This window comes from Lissotriton helveticus, chromosome 11 (genome assembly GCF_964261635.1).
Source record: "Lissotriton helveticus chromosome 11, aLisHel1.1, whole genome shotgun sequence".
Classification (NCBI taxonomy): Eukaryota; Metazoa; Chordata; class Amphibia; order Caudata; family Salamandridae; genus Lissotriton; species Lissotriton helveticus.
Window position 1 is genome coordinate 141,247,458 of NC_136072.1, and position 20,734 is coordinate 141,268,191.

General features: G+C 38.5%; 1 protein-coding gene across 2 annotated transcripts in view; it reads right to left on the minus strand.

Annotated features, from left to right (window-relative positions):
* The window catches only part of SI (sucrase-isomaltase), a 645,776-nt gene that overhangs the window by 248,326 nt on the left and 376,716 nt on the right, over nt 1–20,734 (minus strand). For both annotated transcript variants that reach the window (XM_078665617.1, XM_078665618.1), the window contains exons 45-46: nt 8,337–8,425; nt 7,689–7,738 (exon numbers count right to left, since the gene is read on the minus strand). In XM_078665617.1, coding sequence (XP_078521743.1) covers nt 7,689–7,738; nt 8,337–8,425 — 139 coding nt within the window. The remainder of the gene's footprint in view (nt 1–7,688; nt 7,739–8,336; nt 8,426–20,734) is intronic.

Below are 20,734 nucleotides of genomic sequence, written 5' to 3' on the forward strand. Positions count from 1 at the left end.
TGATTCACCGCATCAAATGCGGAGGGAAGGTTGAGGAGGATCAGGAGGCAGGATTCATTTTGGTCGAGCATTATTAATATGTCATCAAAAACGTCAGTGCTGTGCCACGTCCTAAAGCCCGATTGATGCTGGACTAGGAGTTGTTAGTTCTCTATGTGGGAACAGAGTTGGGATTGCACACATTTTTCTAGTAGTTTCGCTAAAGTGGGGATGTTGGAAATATGGCGGAAGTTATTGAGATCAGATTTATCCGCGTTAGGTTTTTTAGTATGGGTGTTACTTGAGCTGCTTTAAGGAATTCTGGAATCATGCCTTGTGCTAGGGACGCATTACCAATCCTAGTCCATGTGGGGATCAGTGCATTCTTTATTTCTTTGAAGATTGAAGGGGGCAGCGGGTCACTGAAGTGGTTGGAAGGGTTGATATTCTGAAGAATCTTGAAGATATCATATTCACTAAAAGTGGTAAAAGTGCCCCATGATGCATTGTTCTTGGAGTTTGTGGAGGTCGATTTACGCCTTACAGATGAGTCAATGGGTGAAGCAGCAATGGAAAAGGGTAGTAGAGCCTTCTTAGAGGTGCGGTCAATGGAGATGATTCTTGATTTCTCAGTGAAGAAGGCGGCGAGATCATCGCAAGAGTGTGGGTTGCTACCAGGATCAGATTGGTTAGGCCCAACTACTGATTGTTGTTTTCAAAGAGTTTCTTGGGGCGATTTTCCACTTGATCCAGTTGGTGCCGGAAGTAAGTTGCCTTAGCACTCTTTATTTGTTTGTTGTATTGGCTCCTGGTGTTTTTAAGGAGTTTTAGTTGGTCCGAGGAGGGATTGATTCGCCATGACCATTCAAATACCCTAAGGTTGCGACGTTCAGAGTTTAAGTTTTCATTCTACCAAGGTTTGGATATTTTTCTTGGAGTATTTTTTTAGTTGGAGTGGAGCAATATTCTCCATGATATTTGAGATGGTTGAGTTGTAGGAGTCGGTGAGTGATTTTACCTCAACTATGTCAGCTTTGAAGGAGAGGGCAGATTTACAATGGGCAGCTAGTTCGTCAGAGTTTATGGCTCTTATGTCCCTTTTCCAAATATTAGATTTTAGTGGTTGAGCCTTTCTCGTCAATACCTCTCTGTTGATATAAAAGAGGATGCAGTGGTGGTTGGACCAGACACAAGGCGTAATGGAATCAATGGAGATAGACTGCTCTTTAGAAATAATTAGGTCTAACGTTTCACCTTTGTTATGAGTTGCTTGGACACAGTCTGAGTCAGATCTTGATCAATTAAGAACGATTTAATGCAAGATACAGCTGGGTAATTGGGGTTGGACTAATGAAGGTTGAAATTACCAAGGAAGATTGGGACAGTGCTGAGTCGACATTACTAGAGATGATTTCCATTAGCTGTTCAGTAAAAGGGAGATTGTCACCCGGGGGGTGGTAGAAGGTGTGAAGTTTGCAAACTGGTAGGTTCGTACTTGAGATAGTGAGACAGAGGTATTCACAGGAGGCAGGCGTCGAAGAGTCTGAGTGAGAAACCAAAAGTGTATTTCTGTGAATACATGCTAGTCCCCCACCCAGTTTCAGAGTTCTGTCAAGCCTAATTATGTCATTAGTGGGGCATACTAGGAGGTCTAAAATAGGGGTGGAAGCTGGATTTAGCTAAGTTTCAGTGAGGATGATAATGTCTAAATCATTGTGTTGGATGAGGTCGAAGATATCGGTGGCGTTTTTACTGGCTGACCTGCAGTTAAGTAGTACACATTTAAGACGGGTTGGATTTGGGGGGGAAACAATTGAGTGACGTTCACACAGGTGAGGTTGTTAGTATTGGGGCAACTAACATTGCAATGGGGTTCTCTGTATGGGTTAGAAAGGATGGAAGGAATTTGTCTCGGAGGGTCGACGTTAGGTTCTGACAAGGCCGTGCTAGAGTTGTGAGAGTCATGTGGATCAATGGTCGAAGGGTGGGACTCAGATCCACTGTGACAGGCGTTGGCGTTGAGTACTGCCGTAAGTTTGGAAAAGGTTGTGTTAGTGTTCTGAGTGTCAAGTGGATCAATAGTTGAAGGTTGGGACTCAGAACCTCTGTGACAGGCGTAGGTGTGAGTAGTGGGATAGAATCGGGGGTGGAAGGTACTAAAAGCTGGACCATGTGATCAGAAGAGAGGAGAGAAATGATCATAGGGTAGAGATCAGTTGAAAGGACTACCACCTCATGTAGTTCAGAGGAGAGAAGGTGTAGCTGTAGAGATATTTCATCGAGGCACGTAGTAAAGTCAGAGTGTTGGGGGAGGGGAGGAAGTAGTGGGGGAAAAGCGAACAGCGACAGGGAACCTTGGCAAAGGCCTTTGGGAATGACTGTAGGGGCTTGTGCGGACGATCGAAGCCGAGACTCAAGTCTAGTGTGTGACATGGTTATAGGGTAGTGGAGGGGGACTTCATCTGAAGTGAGGGAGGACTGTAAGACTAGATCCGAAATGAGAGGACTGTAAGGCTATAGAGAGCAGTCCCGCTCTAGAGTATTCCTGAGTCAAATTGATAGTTGGAGAATAGATTGGGGCTAATTGGACTCGAGGGAGCAACTCCGCTATAGAGTCGACGAGTGACAAGCTGACAGAAGGTGAGGAAGATGAGGCCATTGAGGCTTGTGAGGGGGATCGATGCCCAGACTCAAGTCTAGTATGAGGCATAGTATTGGGTTGGTGAGAGGGACAGGGCCTGTTACATGGGAGGACTGTAGGACATGAGGAAGAATCTCTACTCTGGAGTCATTCTGTGTCGAACTGACAGTCAGTGAGGAGACAGAGGTAATAGATCCATCATTCAGTTGAGGGGGCAAGCTAATGAGATGAAGGGATCCGACTGGGGACACAGTGGCTATGTGATTGTCCAGGTGAGGTGTGGGGTACAGTGAGAGTGGGGTATTCCTGACAGTTAAGAGGGATGTTCTAGGGAGTAGAGGTAATCGACTGAGGACAGAGAGGCTATGGACTCATTAGGAGGTGGTGAGGGGTTTGTGGAGAGTGGTGTACTCAATGATGTTAAAGGAAGAGTAATATTCAAGCCCGGCGGAGACGTGTTGGTTGAAAAGAGGTCAGGGGAGTCACCATAGACCGCTTTCCTGAGAGTTGGGTAAACATTTGCTATCTTTACTAGGTTGGTGTTAGAGCCTTGGATTAGGATGATAACATTATTGTAGAGGGTGATAGTTGTGGTAGCTTTGAGAAAGGAGGAGGGAGATGTTGTTAGTTTGAGGCCATGTGTGGTTTTCTTGGATCCAGTTATTCGAAGCATGGAGAAGAGCACAGACCGCCAGCAGGCCCGCTTTCTAGTATAGAAGAGGAGGTTGTTAACAACAGAACCTATGTTGGTGCAGAAGTAGTGGTCAGAGATTAAAGTTTCTGGTCTAGCTTTGAGTAAGCGATGTTTGTATTTCTTTGCCGCGTTCTTGGAGAGGTCAGTTGGGTAATTAATGATGAAGGCATCGAGACCATTGGGGTCGGGACAAATCTCCATTCTGAGAAAAACCAAGTAAAGCTGGGCATCCGGTTAAAGTAGGATCAGGGGGTGAGAGAACCGGATTACACTCCTGGGGATTCCCAGTCGATTTTGCAGAAATAATGATGTAGAGATCAGAAAGGGTCAATCTATCGAAGAAATGAAAAACATGGAGGAATGCTCGTCATGGAGAGCAAGCCTCATATCAAGCCCATTTATATCACATAATAACCAGAGTCACTAGCATGTATTGAGTGCTAGGAAGGGGATCACAATCGAAAAATCCAAAGTCAAGTCAAATGCGAAGTGGGACGTTACGCATGAAGTGTAAGGAGCTGCCACAATACCACTAATTACAGTTCCGAAAAACAGTGCTGATCCGGCTTTTTCTGCTTCTTTTCCTTGGCACATCTGAGGGAGAGCTTGAGCATTTATATAAAAGAATAGGCCATTATAATCCAAGTGCAGTCATTCTCAAGCATTTAAAATCCAAGCACAGGCATTTAAAATTGCAGTACAAGCAGTTGATGGCATAGAGCGCCGCCATCTTAAAGTCAGGCAATTGAATGCTCATACAATGTCTTCTTAATTCCACCATTTTAAGGTCAGGCGGAACAACAATCCAGCAAGAAATCAGGGGAGCTGCAGATCGGTGCAACGCAGCGATCACGACGCTGGCACCTAATCAGCAGAAAGTCCTAGGGCGGGAGACTCAACCAGAGAGTCTCGCCCACAAAGAAAGTCAGGTGGTAACAACAACCGGAGCAACTTAACTCCTGGCAGGACCCAGGCGACACAATTCCTCCTGCTCATGTGATTAAGAGTAATTTGGGAAAAGATCCTACTCCTAAAGCACATTTAACGAACGTGAGTGGCTGCTTGCACTGACTATTGGTGTTCTGCTTCATATAGTGTTATTTCTTAGCCATAGATGGAACCTCACATCCATTTTGGATGAGGAATGGAAATAGTGCTAAATGCCAGGAGTACAATTGGGGAAAATCCTCCCCCAAGAGAATATTAGAGAGAGCTGCAACTTGTGCTCACTATTTAGGTTCAGATGCATTTAGCGCTGTTTCTTAGCATAAAATGTATTCTCACACCCATTTTGGAAGCAAAGGGGCATCTGTGCACTAAGAAATAATGCTAAATTCAGAATTACTCTCCTCACATAACTATACGTAATCTCACAGAACTGTTAGATTTTCCTGTATGATTATGCTATACGAAATCATGCTAATTAAGCACCGCTAGATGTAAGGCAGACACATTTTAGACTAAGCTGAGTCGCAGAAGAGTGTAATGAGGGCTAGAAACCAGGCTGCCCTCAATAGATTTAAGATTGAGGCTATCAAAAATTTTGGGTTTTGATATTTGATAAAGGTGATTTAGATATTGTAGAATAGAAGTGCATAACAGGCTGATGAGGGAGAAGAAAGAACACCTCAGACAATGTTTTTTCTGATGTTGGTAAAAGAGCCCAGGAAAAGAGACATAATAGGGAATGTTAATAATGGAAAAGGATTTGGGGAACAGACAGTAGAAAATAGCACATTTACGAATCATATCTGGGCCTACCTGGAAATGGGGAGTGACTCAAAGATTTCTTATGAAAAGGGACTGATGAAGCAAGGAACCCAGAACGTTTGACTTTAATTAATATATGTTGTAGTGGAAGTTTAATAAAGAATGGGTGAGGTCGTGTTGGGGGCTTAGACAGTAGGACACTTTGTTAAAGGAAGGGGGATAGGATAGTTGTTTGCATTGGAACATGAGTCATGTTCTGTTACATAGCTAAGCTTTAGGATGTGTTATGTAACCTGAACTTGCCTCCAGCAAAAGTAGCTACAAAGACAAAGGAGTCTATAGATTTATCCTCTACCACTGGTTATCATGGGTGGATTGCTGTGAGCTACTCTCTCCTCCAAAGGTGGTTGGGGTAAGATGGGAACCAGAATGAGTGCATGTGACATGGAAGCCCTTCTGTTGCCAACCATACACATAATTAAGTTTATGCATAAACAAGTAGAATACACATTAGTTTCATGCTTGATGAAACCCACCATCATCTCTGATTTGTATTTTAAGCATGTGAATGCATTGTTGGCAAGTTAGGATGTGATACATTTACTCTGCTTCCAATAAAAGTGGTAATTTCCACAAAGACAAACAAGTCCTCCCCCACATAAAAGTGCAGGTGCAGTATGTGGTGGGTGATGATTTCCCTCTGATACAGCTATCAATTTTTGACATCCTGATTGTAATGTGACTCAATCCTAATATAGCAAAAACTCTACTGAAACAGTTGGATACAATATTTTAAGGAAGTACATGGACATTGAAGCCTTTATAGCAGGACTATAGAGGACTATCTAAAGCTTCACAAAGAAGAAAATTAGCGATAAAATGTTGGGCAGAAGTTATTCGTTCCACAACAATACTTCGCTAATTGATATTTTGCATTAAATTGAGACATTCCAAGAAATCCATATAATTAAATACTGCATTCTTGCTTAGAAATGCGACCTCTTTCCATCGTTTTTACTTGTTTGAAACACAACGTGTTTTTCGGAGACAATCTACTCTTATCACTGCACTTCTTTGAATCAATCCGTATTAAAGTACATCCACATCATGTTATTCGCTATATGACTGAATTGACTCAAGAACCCAAATCCTGAATGTTTGGAATGTAGTCATCAAGACAAAACTATTTTGCCAAAATCACTTTTTATTGAAAACTAGTAAAATAATGCAGTAAAGAAATGAAGGCATGTTTTATTTTTGCAATAACTATATACAACTGTACATTGTAGCTCATTTCCACATGCCAACATGTTTTCTTAACTCTGTTTCAATTTATTAAATGTAAGCTTGTTTCTATGTTGAATTTTTTATTCTAACTAGAACGTATGGAGGCTTCCAGTTGCCTATAGCGAATTCCCACATTTCCAGGAATGTTGGACCTGATTCACAAAAGTAAACTTACAACTTTGTGTAAGTTTACTATGTTTTTGGTATTCACATTCTATGAGTATAATTTTATTAATAGCAATTTTATTAGTACAGAGTCTCTACACATAAAAAGATAGGTAGTTTGTGAATACCCAAAAAATTGTACAATTGCTAATAATACATTTTGAAAGTCAGCTTTTAGGGGGCCCTGAAATGCGTCTGCACACTAAAATGTACTCATGGATCTAACACTGCAAGCAAGTTTAAGGGTATCCATCAGGCATTATCATCAAAACATTAACATTTGGTAGGTGTGTTTAAAAGTCATTTCTGTAGGTTCTGTTTTCATTCATTCATGAATCTAACATTTTGCAGATTGTGGGCAAGGTATGTTAAATTCAAGATGCAAAGTCTTGGGATATAAATCATAAAAAAGAATAATCATTCTACATTTTGCTCTATCTGGTCCTATTACTTTATGTCTGATAATAAACCATAGGCTACATTCAACCCTGATTACTCTTGCCCAGTTAAGTCTCACCCTGTCATTGGGACTAATCAGTGTGATTTCTCTGAGTGGGATATATTTTGAAAGAAGTGGTAGCCTCAGCATTCACACATGCATCTGCCCCAGATTCTGTCAGTACTGTAGTTTCTCCTCGGATTACAAAACCAATCAAGTTTACTGCATTTAGTCACAAATAAGGGCACTGAATCTCGACAACTCCGTGCGACCTGAGATTTAATTGCACGATGCCTCCAGCTGTACAAGTACTAGTATATGAATTGTTCTTGGTGATCAGTCAAGAATGTACAGAATACAACTCTAGTTTAGAAGAACAGTATCTTCTCCACTGAGGACCTTATATACTATAGTGACAAGCTTTGGAATTTATAATTAAAGCAAACGTTAAAATAAAGTTTTAGCAAATGTTTGAAATAATTCATTGAACTAATGGTCTTTTTACCCTCCATGTGACTTTCACTCTGCCCCAACATTAAGGAAATTGAAAGGTTAATATTATGAAGTATTATTTGAGAAAGAAGAAAATGGACTATATGTTTGAGGTTTCTTGGTTAAAGGGGTAGTGAACATAAAAGTAGTCATGCTGTAGTTTATTCTGACTTGGTAAGTCCTCTGCAATAATTAAATATCTAGCAATAGAAATCTTTGCATGGAAACTGAAGGATGACACTGATGATAGTAATTTAAGGAAACAAACATTTTTCACATACCTGGCTTACAGAAAATATGGCTAAAGTGTACATCCCAGCTTCATATGTATCTGTTATAGAGAGAAGCATGGAATGAAAATTAGTAGACATTCCTAAGCATGTTGTCATGGCACAGCATCAGTTATTCATGAAGCATGAGTAAATCAAAAACTAACGTTTGGAAAGCTTGAAGTATGTTGAGCCACTGCTTAGTCTCCTGGGGCCCAGACCTCCCTTTTTGGTACACAATTCGAGACTACAGTAAAGGACGAATTATAAATGCAAATCAGTTTCAGTTCCACTCAAAAAGGGACAATCTAGCCTCAATACCTAGGCCAAGTTCCCTCTATATGGAAACACGTGCAACCTCGGACATGTTTCAGCCTTCTTTGGCTTCCTCAATGATTTTGAGTTTGAGCCCTATGAAGTTATGAACTGTATGACCCATGTCTGGACTTACCTTCCAGTGTTAAGTAAAATCACTGAGAAATGTAAGGAGTGCTTTATGAACCATTCATGCTAACATATTTGTTGTCATCATTGCTGTTTAAACATAGCAATGTTAATACAGCTGAAACAGAATGAACTTGACAATTAAAAAATAAATCAATTGCTTTTCTAGGGAAAGCAGAGAATATTATTGAAATGACCATGATATATGACACTTACCAATGCTTTCACCATCATCCCAGAAAAGCTGTCCTTTGGCCGACCCATTTTCATCCAGGGCAATGAGCAGAGACAATGGTTTGCTTCGGCTACAGAGACAAAAATAAATAGGAAGCAATTGTACTTTAGACATCTTTGCTGTTATACAAGGGAAGGTTATTTGCGTTCTTCAGATAAATGTCACAGAAATTATGCATTTTGATATTTTTAGGATCTGATCAGTAACCTAAATCTGAGTAGTGGGATACACATAGACATAACTTCATAAAAGCAGCTGCATGTCAAGAAATGTCTGAAATTCAAGTGACATTTACTTTTCGACCCTCATTCATACAAATGTAAATTTAAGGGACAGGACATATTTCTATTGAGCCACCATCACTATGCAGGTAAATAGAAATAATTCACATTAGCTCCCCCTTAACAGAGATAGAATGTACCCAACATCCCAAAGCATCTGGTTGTTGCTCCCTAGGGTCCATATTACACGTGATGCATTCTGGGTGGCTTGTGAAGTTGAATGACTCTAATTCTGGGTTTGTACTTATGCCCAATTAGATACTCTATGAACACCTGTGAGTGATATACACTCCATTCCACAGCAAAATGAATGCATGTGAAATGCATTCCCTGATTTACCTCACCTTGTTTTGTAACAGCCAACCAACCTCAAAAGAATTATGGCAAAATGTTAATAATTTACCAACATTATTGCGAAGGAAAAAAACTAATACAAATGACAAATGATCCCCATGTTGGCAAGTACATTAAAAAGTGGTAGATGTAGGTATCGTCAATCAGAAGTCAGCATGAGGCCTCTAGATGACTTGAAAAGTGAGGCACAGTTAGTGTTATGTGAGATCTGTGCCCTCCCCGGTTGCCTGGTAAGTGTGTATATATATTTGGAAATGCTACAACATATCAATTTTTTGGTATGATGAATGTGGGTAACTCACTAATCCCTCTAGCCCAGTCTACCCTGAAGCTTGGTTCTGCTTTTAATGCAAGGGCTAGGGAATGGTCCTCGTTAGGAGCAACTGTCACATTCCAAGCTATACCTTGATGCATATACCACTACTAGACACGAGTATTTATATTCACACTGGTAGCAAAAATAAAATAACTTTTTGTTAAGACTGTATTGTTATACATTGCATTTCTACAATTTGATGATTCATCACCTGCATACCCTTTGCGGGTGACAAGCAGTGCTCTACAGTTCCACAGTATGTTACATTACATGGTGCCAGGCAATGTGTGGATTAAACTGTTTTCAAAGCAGTAAATGGTCTGGGTCCCAAACCTCTACAAAACAAATTCCAATGGTATGAGCCCACACGGACCCTCCACTCTTCATCCACTAACCTTATCAGAATACCTAGAATCAGGAAAGCAACTCACGGTGGCAGAGCCTTTAGCATAGCAGCAGCCCACCTCTGGAATAGCCTTCCAATTGCGATTAGGAAAACCAGTGAACTGCTGCCTTTCTGCAAAAAGGTAAAGACCTGGCTCTTCCCTAAAGTATAACCACCCTAGGAGTAACCTGTTCACTCCCCCATCCTGCCCCTTGCTGATCACTTCTTAGTCGCACCTTCTCCAAAGCGCCAGGATGCCCGTAGGGTTGCAGTGCGCTCTATAAATGGTATAAATAAATAAATAAATAAACTGTGACTGTGCGGAAAATATAAAAAGAACATCAAGCACATAATCTTATTTGTTCTCTTTATGAATACTCGCAGGTTGCGACTATTGAAAAAAGATTTTTATCAAAAACTCTTATTTCTAACATGTTGTGACTTTTAGGAGGTCTTTGACTGCCTTGCCCTATTATGAGTTTATGCTGCTGTCCTTTAAGGGTGGGTTAAAGTTGGTTATAATATTTTTTTATAACAATATCATTGATTCCACCCGAGCGCCTTGAGACCCTCCGGGTGAGTAGTGCGCTATATAAATGCTTTGATTGATTGATTATCGCACCAGAGGCTAGCCTAGATACTTTTTTGCAAACCTGCGCCCAAAAACAAACATTCGGAAATGTGAACTTCCAGCAAAACCCATACGTGACCTTATCGATTCATTCTGGGGGGCCTCAAATTTCCTACAACATGTCTGAGGACATGCTCTTAACTGTTTAATTTCCAAGTATGCCCTATTAATATTAGAAACTGATATTGAAGTGGCCAAAAGTCAGATTACCTCATTTATGCATAGAGGTGCCAATACAATTATTGATCATACGTTAGTTTCCTACTCAGCCAGGACCCTTGTTACTGATTATAGAATAATATCAACTGCTGTATGTGATCACAACCCCCAGACCGTATCTCTGTTAATACAGATTGAGAAGCTGGAGGCTAGCAAAATAGTTACGGGTATGGACACCATTAGGCCTCCTAAACGGGTATGGATTTAATAGACATGGGTTGATACCTCAGGGGTGCTGCAATGGCTTTTAGATATTAATGCAGCAGAATTTAGATACTGCACGAGTGACATGGTGGACAATAAACAGCAAGTATAGGCATGTGAGGCTATTTTTGGGCCAATCAATGCTCTTTTGAATTGCAGATCTAGACCTTGGAGCTCATAGAAGCAAGGACGGTTTGTTCACTCATGTTCCCGGGCTTCCAAATTACTGCAGATTGAGTAAACAGCTCTCATTAGGAGTTTACTGCTATTGAGCAATTTAGGAGGGATTATAGATTGGCATTAGCAAACAGGAACAGGATTCTTAGGTACAATCTGGCACAGTCAAGTGAGACCAATGATGCCACTTTGTTTTGTAAAACAGTCAAAGTTCCTTTTCTAAGAAATTATTAATTTTCTGAACTGACTTCACATGTGTCCACTTATGCATGGGTTGAACATTATCCGGATATTTTTTGCACACAAGAGCATAACATATGTGTGACTGGCATCTCAATGTATGGTAACCCATTGGAAGTATACTTGAAGGAGGTGCTCCCCACCTTAGAGCATAGTGAAAAGCGCCTAGACCAGATTGGCCTGGCTGATGCTTTGGGGTCCTATTCTGACTTGCGTGCTAAATGCAGTAACCTAGTTGGGCAGACTTTATTATAGTGCCCCTGTTTAGGAAAGGTAATAGATCAGACCTTAAGTGTTATCATTCAATTTCTCTTTTGTAACTCGTCTGCTAAACTAATGAACAGCATTCTCTTAAAAAGATTGGAGCAGTGGGCCATTGATTAGTCTATTCTTTCAGAAGTCCAGTAAGGGTTTGGAACTGTAGAAATGTGTTAACCTAGACCTGATTATGGCGAAATGCACTAAGGCAAAGTTTGGCTCATTTTATTTATGTTTTGCTGAGATAAGCTTTGATATGGTGGATCACAAGAGCCTATGGCATACCATACTCTCACTGTGGGCACAGACAAACATTGTTAGCTTTCTTACCAAACTATATGGGAGTCTGCTGGCAAGGGTACCCTTTGGTATAAACGGGAAGTGTTCCCAAAACTCTTTTGAATCAAGAAAGGAATTAAGCAAGGCTGCGTTTTAGCCCTGTTACTTTTTTCCCTATAGATTAATGGGGTCGATGATGCCCTCAGATCTCTGCAGACATATGCTCCTAATATTAATGTCAAGAACTCCAGTCTATGTGCAGGAGCTGATGGACACATATGCTGATTATATGGAGGAGAGGTTGAAGAACAATAGCACTAAGACTTTCACAATGATTTGTGGGGGGGAAAAACTGAAATGCAGAACTCAAAATATCGAGTTTTTAATATCGAGTTACATTAATATTGAGTTGAAAAATATAGAATGGACACAATATCGAATGGACAGAATATAGACTACAAAAATATCGAATATAATAGCATTAATATCGAATCAAAAATATAGAATGGACAAAATATCGAATGGACAGAATATAGACAACAAAAATATAGAATGGACAGAATATAGACAACAAAAATATCGAATTTGAGGTAAGTAAGTTAATATTAATTTTTTTAAGTATGTTTTATGTTAGTATATGTGTGAAAAGTGTATATTTATTTTATAATTTATTTTAATTAAATAATTTTATGGTATATCATTTGTGCGTAATATAATTCTGTAGCGGGTTGTGGGTTTATAGGGGAATATGGTGGAAAGTATTTTCATTATAATTAATTAAATATGTTAATTTATTTATTGGTATTTATTTTGAATTGTTAATTAATTGGTAATTAATTAAAATATAATTGGTAATTTTAATTAATTGATAATTATGTTAATTGTATTAATGTATTTTCTGTAGCGGGTTGTGGGTTTATAGGGGAATAGGGTGGGAAGTAATTTAAATATAATTATTTACTTTTTTAATGTATTTATTGGTATTTATTTTGAATTAATTGATATTTACATTTTTAATTGGTAATTAATTAAAATATAATTGGTAATTAAGTTTAATTAATTGAATAATTGATAATTATGTACATTTTATTAAAGTATTTTCTGTAGTGGGTTGTCGGTTTATAAGAGAATAGGGTGGGAAGTAATTTAATTATAATTAATTACATGTGTAAATGTATTTATTGATATTTATTTGGAATTAATTGATATTTAAATATTTTAATTGGTAATTAATAAAAAATAATTGGTTATTAATTTTAATTAATAGTTTAATTGATACTTATGTTAATTTGATCAATTTATTTTCTGTATCAGGTTGTGGGTTTATAGGGGAATAGGTTGGGAAGTAATTTAATTGTAATTAAGTAAATATTGTTATTTATTGTTTTTTTGTAATTTTTAATACTTTTTTAATTGTTAATTAATTCATTGTTAATTGGTAAATAATTTGTATTAATAGGTAATTTTTTTTAATTATAATTTTTTGTGTATTTTTAATTGATTAATTATTATATTATATATAATTGTTAATTACTTTTAATTAATTTGTATTAATATTTAATGTATTTTTCTTCATATATGAAGTATTTACTTTCCCTACTGTTGCACTCTCTGGAGTGGGAATAGTAATTTTTACCCCTACGCTATCCAACGCTTTCTCTACTGTTGAACTCACTGGAGTGGGAATAGTAATTTTTACTACTACGCTATCCAACACTTTCCCTACTGTTGCACTCTTTGAAATGGGAATAGTAATTTTTACCCCTACGCTTTCCAACGCTTTCCCTACTGTTGCAGTCACTGAATTGGGAATAGTAATTTTTACTCCTACGCTATCCAACACTTTCCCTACTGTTGCACTCTCTGGAGTGAGAATAGTAATTTTAACCCTCCTGCTCTCCAACGCTTTCCCTACTGTTGCACTTTCTGGAGTGGGAATAGTTATTGTTACCCCTACGCTATCCAATGCTTTCCCTACTGTTGCACTCTTTGAAGTGGGAATAGTAATTTTTACCCCTACGCTATCCAACACTTTCCCTACTGTTGCACCCTTTGGAGTGGGAATAGTCATTTTTACCCCTACGCTATGCAACGCTTTCCCTATTGTTGCACTCTTTGGAATGGGAATAGTAATTTTAACTCTCCCGCTATCCAACGCTTTCCCTACTGTTGCACTCTTTCGAGTGGGAATAGTAATTTTTACACCTACGCTATCCAACGCTTTCCCTACTGTTGCACTCACTGGAGTAGGAATAGTAATTTTTATCCCTACGCTATCCAACACTTTCCCTACTGTTGCACTCTCTGGAGTGGGATTAGTAATTTTTAACCCTGCGCTATCCAACGCTTTCTCTACTGTTGCACTCTCTAGTGTGGGAATAGTAATTTTTACCCCTACGCTATCCAACGCTTTCTCTAGTGTTGTATTTACTGGAGTGGTAATAGTAAATGTTACTCTCCTGCTATCCTATGGTACAAATATAGTATATTTTTTATTAATATTATGTTTATATATATATATCTATGTGTTAAAAAAATTAATTGCATGTTTATATATTTTTAACTTAAATTAATTATTTATTAATTTTAAGGTTATTTAGGTATTTTAAGTATCTTTAAGTTAATTATATTTATTATTTTATTACTTTTACATTACTTTTAAGATATTTTAAAAATTCGAAATTTTGACCAACTATATTTTTTACATCGATATTTTTGACTCAATTTTTTTGTACTTACCTGTTTGGAGATAGGAAGTCGATATTTTGGTATTCTATATTTTTTAATCGATATTTTGGTACATCGATATTTATGGCATCGATATTATGTCAGTGATTCATCTGGACATATTACTTGACAGCAATAGTTCTTGGGAAAATCATGTACAAAAGACAAGATAAAAAATCTGTAGGGTTTGCAAGAGGGTATTTAGATTTTATAGTGTGTTGTCAATCGCCCTTCTAGAGAAATTATTAGTATATGCAAAGCCAAAGTTGCCATGTATAGAGAAAACATTTAGAGCCACTCATTATGTGGCCCTTTGCAGGCCTAAGAGAAGGCATTTGTCAAATTATTGTTAAGTATCCAGTCCTCTACCTCAACATATATCATTCACAAAGAGTTCGGGTTAACCTATCTGGAAAATTGATTTACACTGAAGCCAATTTTACTTTGGGAGTCAATTTGGGCCAAACCCGAAACACACTTTACAAGATCTCTTATTATGGACTGATTAGCACTTGTTCATGCTTTTATTATTTGCTGGCTTGCCCACATTAAAGATACAGCTTCATTTCTTCTCTGTGATTACATCACCAAACAGCGTGTTGGCTTTGCAAAAGAATGAAACAAGAACTCTACTCTTAGGTACATGAGCAGAAAATAGGAGGCTTAGCGAAGGTATTGTAGTGTAGTTCCTATATTCCCAATAGGCTCTGCGCATTGGAATAATATAAACAGCAGTGTAGACGTAGGACTGAGGTCATCTAGGTCTCTACTGACTATATTAGACTTAATTAGTTTTGCCAGCTAGCTCAGAGGTCACTAGAAACTTTCTCGAATGTTCAGGAAAGAGTTAACTCTCCTGATTTAGACAAGAAGGGATTAGTTTCTGACAACCGCATAAACATGACAACTTTGCTCCCTCAGAATAAAGAGTATATCTCTAGAGTCGTGTGAAAACAATAGACAGCTATTTCACTCAGTCAATCGTGCGTACTTAGTTTCACCAGAGTGCAGAGAAATAGAGAGATGGGCGTTTTCAATAAAAGGTGTTATTTATTGAGCAGTCTTCTTTCTCATGCAAGAGAAATGAATTGCCACAATTGCAATACTTATCATGAAGTAAAGTGCGTACAGTAAAAGGAGTATTATGAAATAATACTGTAAAAGCATTGATATGGTTTCTTAGCCATATTATACTTTAAAACGGATAAAATATAAACATACATAAAAACATTGACTAACGTACTCAACTGGTGCTTATAAGATACGCCTACCCCGGTGTACCTGACTTAAGCCTAATACGTGGGAAGGAGTAGGTAAGTTGCAGTTTAAGTTAAGTTGGTTTTTGCCAAGAATCTGCATCAAGAATTCTCTTAAGGATTTAGTCAGCTCTGTACCTTGGTTCTAGAATGAAGGAGGTCTTGTATCTCTCTCTCAGAACTCGATCTCTCAGCAACCCGCAAGGGTGACTGGAAACACCGGAGCTGGATTTTCTCGGCTGGAGAAAAAGACAGCGTCTCTCTCAGTGTGTCGAATGGGAGGGTCGGCTTCCTTCGGCTCTCGCATCAGCTGGGCTTTGGGCAAGTAGATAGCTGATCTGCTCCAAACCACTGTGTGCTTGCTTAAGGCAACGTTGGTATATTTATACCTGAAAGGTGCCGGGTTTGACGTAAGGTTGGACATAAGACGTCACTAAGAACTAACAGTTCTTTCTGGACTCCAGGAGTTCTTGTGCAAATTAAAACAAAAGCAGGGCGATTTTCCCGGGCTGCTGGAGGCTTGGTTTGTTTAAAGAACGCGTTATACATTCTAGGAGTCTATGGGAGTAGCCTTGCCGTATTTGGACTGCATTGGCTATTACTAAATATGGATATGATTCTTATGCCTTTATAAGGATATTATTTGTTATAACCACATAAGGGCATAAATCGGGAATATCGAATTAGGGTCCTAGATAGAATCACAACAGTATGAAACCTATGGTTGCAGTATTACATGTCAAATCCCTCTGGGGAAGATTTTCAGTCATACCTGTCTATAGTATCAGGGCCCCAGACTCAATTTGTTTTAATAAGACTGCAGCTAGGTATATTGCACATTTTAGCCTCTTTTCCAGTTATAAAAAACACAACCCATTAATAGGATTCCATATCCATGTGACGGTACTTCAGAACTTTTTTTTAATGACAGACTGCAGGGATACTATTTGAAGCCTTTCTATGTTATGAATAACATTAGGGATCATAAGGCTGCCCTACAATGTGTATGTACTCTGATTGATCCTCTGTTATCTTTCAGTACTTCCTCATTTATATGGGGTCCAGGTCATATTAGGGAAAGTATTGTTCTTTAAGCTATTATAAGATCATATGCACTTTATATTTTATTACATTGTATTTCAATAGGATATTATCAAATACATGTATGCCTTTTTTAAATCTGATTTGTGACAGTGGGAACTGAGTTATAGAGATCGTGGAGGATTCCATATCAACATTTGACCTGTTACTCTGTTTTAATTTTTAATACCGTCTTATTTATAGACGACAATCTTTATTAGGAAGGCCCAATTCTCTTAGTCATTATGTGGCTTATTTGAGTTAAATGAACTTTATTATACTATTTTCTAACATTTAATGAGGTCTGGTTGTTTCCTCTCACTGACATATATTTAGGAATGTAGTAGGCTGAGGTAGGTACTATATTTTTTACTGATAATTGGTGATGAAGTGCCATTTAATGTTTCCTTGTTATGAGTTGATTTAAAATGAATTTTAAACTAGCACTTTTAAGGTCAATTGATATTGAATTGAATAAAGATTCTGAATCAAATCGAATTGATTTTTATTAGAGCGGGTATTGGGACAATACAGTCAGACATATATCTATGTTTCAAAAGTGTTTCTTATTGCAAAATAAGTCTACTGGTGAAACCCATATATCTAGGGGCCAGATGTACGTAGCTTTTGTGATAACCAATGTACAAAAGTGTGCTTTACACTTTCTGGAATTCCACGTGGGTCGCAAATAGACCTACCTTATGAATATTTTTGAGGTGGGTCTCGGTTTGTGAACCATTGGGATTCATGAAAATTAAAGGCATGGTGGTCTACTGGTGTAAGCAGACGACCATGTCTGTGATTGTGCTTAATAAAAAAATGTTTTCAAATGCAGCTGGGATGCATGTCAAAGAGAAAATGAAAAGTTTTCTTTTAATTTTTTTACGAAAAAATGTCTTCACAAACATTCTCTAAGGGGAAAGGTCCCCTTAGGGACCCCTTCCCATTTACAATGGGTTACAACCTACGTCAAGTAGATGGTAAAATACAAATGTGTTGCAACCCCATTTCAAACACAAAACATTCACACATACCACTGCAATTTAATATTAGGAAGGGACACCCTAAACACACCCTTCCTAACACCGAATCCCAAGCCCAATATGCAATTTGGCAATTGGTTACTGAATAGCAAACAGGGCTTTAAATATACTAAATAGTTTTCTGTGAATCGGGCCATTTTCAACTGCAAAAAAGCTTTGTACATCTGTCCCTTGCTTTCCTAAAGTACCAAAAAATGATAATGAGCGATGTGACTAAGGCTTTTGTTTTTAGATTCTGCAACATGAATAGTTGAAGCATTAAACAGTTTCTAGCTTTTGCTTAAAGAAATTTCGTACACTTTGGATACCGGAATATTAAGGTGGCTGTGGTGTTTGATGTGAACATTTGTCATTTAATAAGCGAAAGGGCAGTTTGTTGGTGGCATTGTATTGATTTTATTTATTGTTGTTCCACTTTAGGTATTAAGGTAAGTAACAAATTGATTGTTATAACTGATTTATGAAAACTCAAGAATAACCGCCATATTTGTTGTATTTTTAAGTCCTTGTATAAGATTGAGGCTGTGTCCTTCATTACGAGCACCCCAGCAACTGGTAAAACTTGCGACTCTGCAAGTCAGAATTATTCTGTTGCAAACAAAACAGTCAAGTACAACTTTTTCAAGAAAATTTGCTTACTGTTCCAAAATTCTCATGTTCTGGTAAAGGCTAGGCATTTTCCGCGATAAATATCAACAGATTTGATTTCCTAATATTTATCACAAAAACTATAATTGCAAAAGGAATTGCAGCATATATCACAATTATCCAAGTTTTTCATAAAGAGGGCCTTCGTGATAAAGCAGATTTAAACTTACTTTCAAAAGTTAACATAGTTTGCAAAAAGTTTACATTTGGATACTTGTTGGTTAACTCACTGTCTAATGTCTGCATTGCACTAAAAGTTTAAGAAGAGAGAGAGCTGAAGATTGACTTTATTTTTTATATTGTCTGTGGTACATATTTTTACAATGTTAGACTTGACAGCTTTAGGGTGGTCTTCTACAAACTGTTTTCCTGCTTACTTCCACTTTTTGCTGTATTCTTTTTGTTGACCTTAGGACTCTGAGTACTTTACCACTGCTAATCAGTGCTAAAGTGCATGTGACTCTCCCCTAAACATCGTTTCATTGACATTCACAATTGGTATATTTTATTTACCTGACCGTCTCTAGAAGAGTACACTACCTATCTGTAAATTAAATGCTATCAAAACATGTCTCAGACCTGCCACTGTAGAGCCTGTGAATGCAGTTTGCATTGCCAGGTCGACTTGGCATTAAAACCCCCTCGCCAAGCCTTAAAATCACCTTTTATTACATATAGGTTACCTCTAAGGTATGCCTAAGTAGCCCATATAGCAAGGTGCTAAGTGTGTAAAAGGTAGGGCATGTACTTTTAAGTTTTAGATGTCCTGATAGGAAAAACGCCTAAATGAATTTTGCACTGCTATGAAGACTCACCCTATCATAGGTTAACAGTGGGAATTCCTTATTACACCTTTAAGCTGTAATTCCTGATTGCGAAGGAGTAGCTCTGTCACATTTAATACATTGGAATGGTAATGATAAACCCTATTAGCTGGTAACATTGGATTTAATATAACTATTTTAGAAAAGCCCCTGTTAGAAATATGGCATTTCTCAACTCTTAAAGCCTAGTGTGGCTGCAGCCTGTCTCCAATAAATGTCTGGGGTAAGTGACAGCTGTATTTTGTGTATTCCCTCTAGATAGCCACACACAAATGAAGGTTAGATGTGACTGAGTCGCCATCTGAATCTTGATGGGACATTTTGGGCAGGATGGGAGGGAGCAGCTGACAGACCTGAATTGACAATGTCCTGTCCCCATATAAAGGGTTTATTACCCACTGTAGTGAGTCTGGAGCCAGGGTTAGGAAGGGAGGACCTCTGTGCACTTCAACGCTCCTGTTTGAGATCACCTCCACTTCAAAGGCAGAACTGAGTTAAGTACTGGGTCCCTAACCCCACCAAATCAGACACTACTGGACATGTGAAAAAACTCTGCCAGGAGGTAGGACTTCTGTGTTGCTTCAAAAACTGTCATTCTGCTGGAATTCTGCTCTGGAGGAACTGCTTTTCTGATGCGCTGTGCTGCCCGGCTGCCCTGCTACCCTCTGTCCTGCAGAGGAAGAACTGGACTCTTTGACGTGAACCCAGAGGGATCTCCAAGGTCATGCTGGCTTACCTCCTGTTTTAAGTCTCAAAGTCTTACACCCTGCTCCTATGCCTTGTCCATTGGATGTGTATTCAGGTTATTACTTGAGTGGAACTTATGCATCCTCTACTGGGTGAGCAGAATCAACACATTGCTACTGTTGCTGGAGCAGAACCGGCTCCTCGCACTTGGAACCAGTGCATCACCATTAAATCCGTCGCATCGGAATCACTGCATCACCGCTGCTGCAGTAAGAAACATATGTTGCATCCCCTCGATTGCTTGGAGAAACCTGACACATCAGCTTATGCACCAATACATCTTGGTCCCAGCATTTCATCTTTGGAACATGTGCATTGCCATTGTTGCGTGAAGACAATTGACACATCACCTCGTCTGCAAGATCGACACCGCCACATCGCTCTGCTTCACCCCGCATCTCGCTGTTGCGACCAGAATTATGGTACTTTTGTTCAGGTGGCCTTGTGTGGCTCCGGTATCTGGCCCACACTCCATCACAGTCAGCCTGACCTCTTTACTTTACCCCGGTCCAGCAAAATCAGAAAACCCCACAGACACTTATTCTTATTACTTCTAAGGGCCATTTTTCACTTTGAAATCTTTAAAACTATATATCTTGACTTTTACTTTTCAGGGTTTTGTCATTTTGGTCTTGTTTTATTTTTAAAAATTGTTGCATATTTTTCTAAACTGTTTTAGAGTCTTTTGTGGTATTTTCACAGTCTTACTG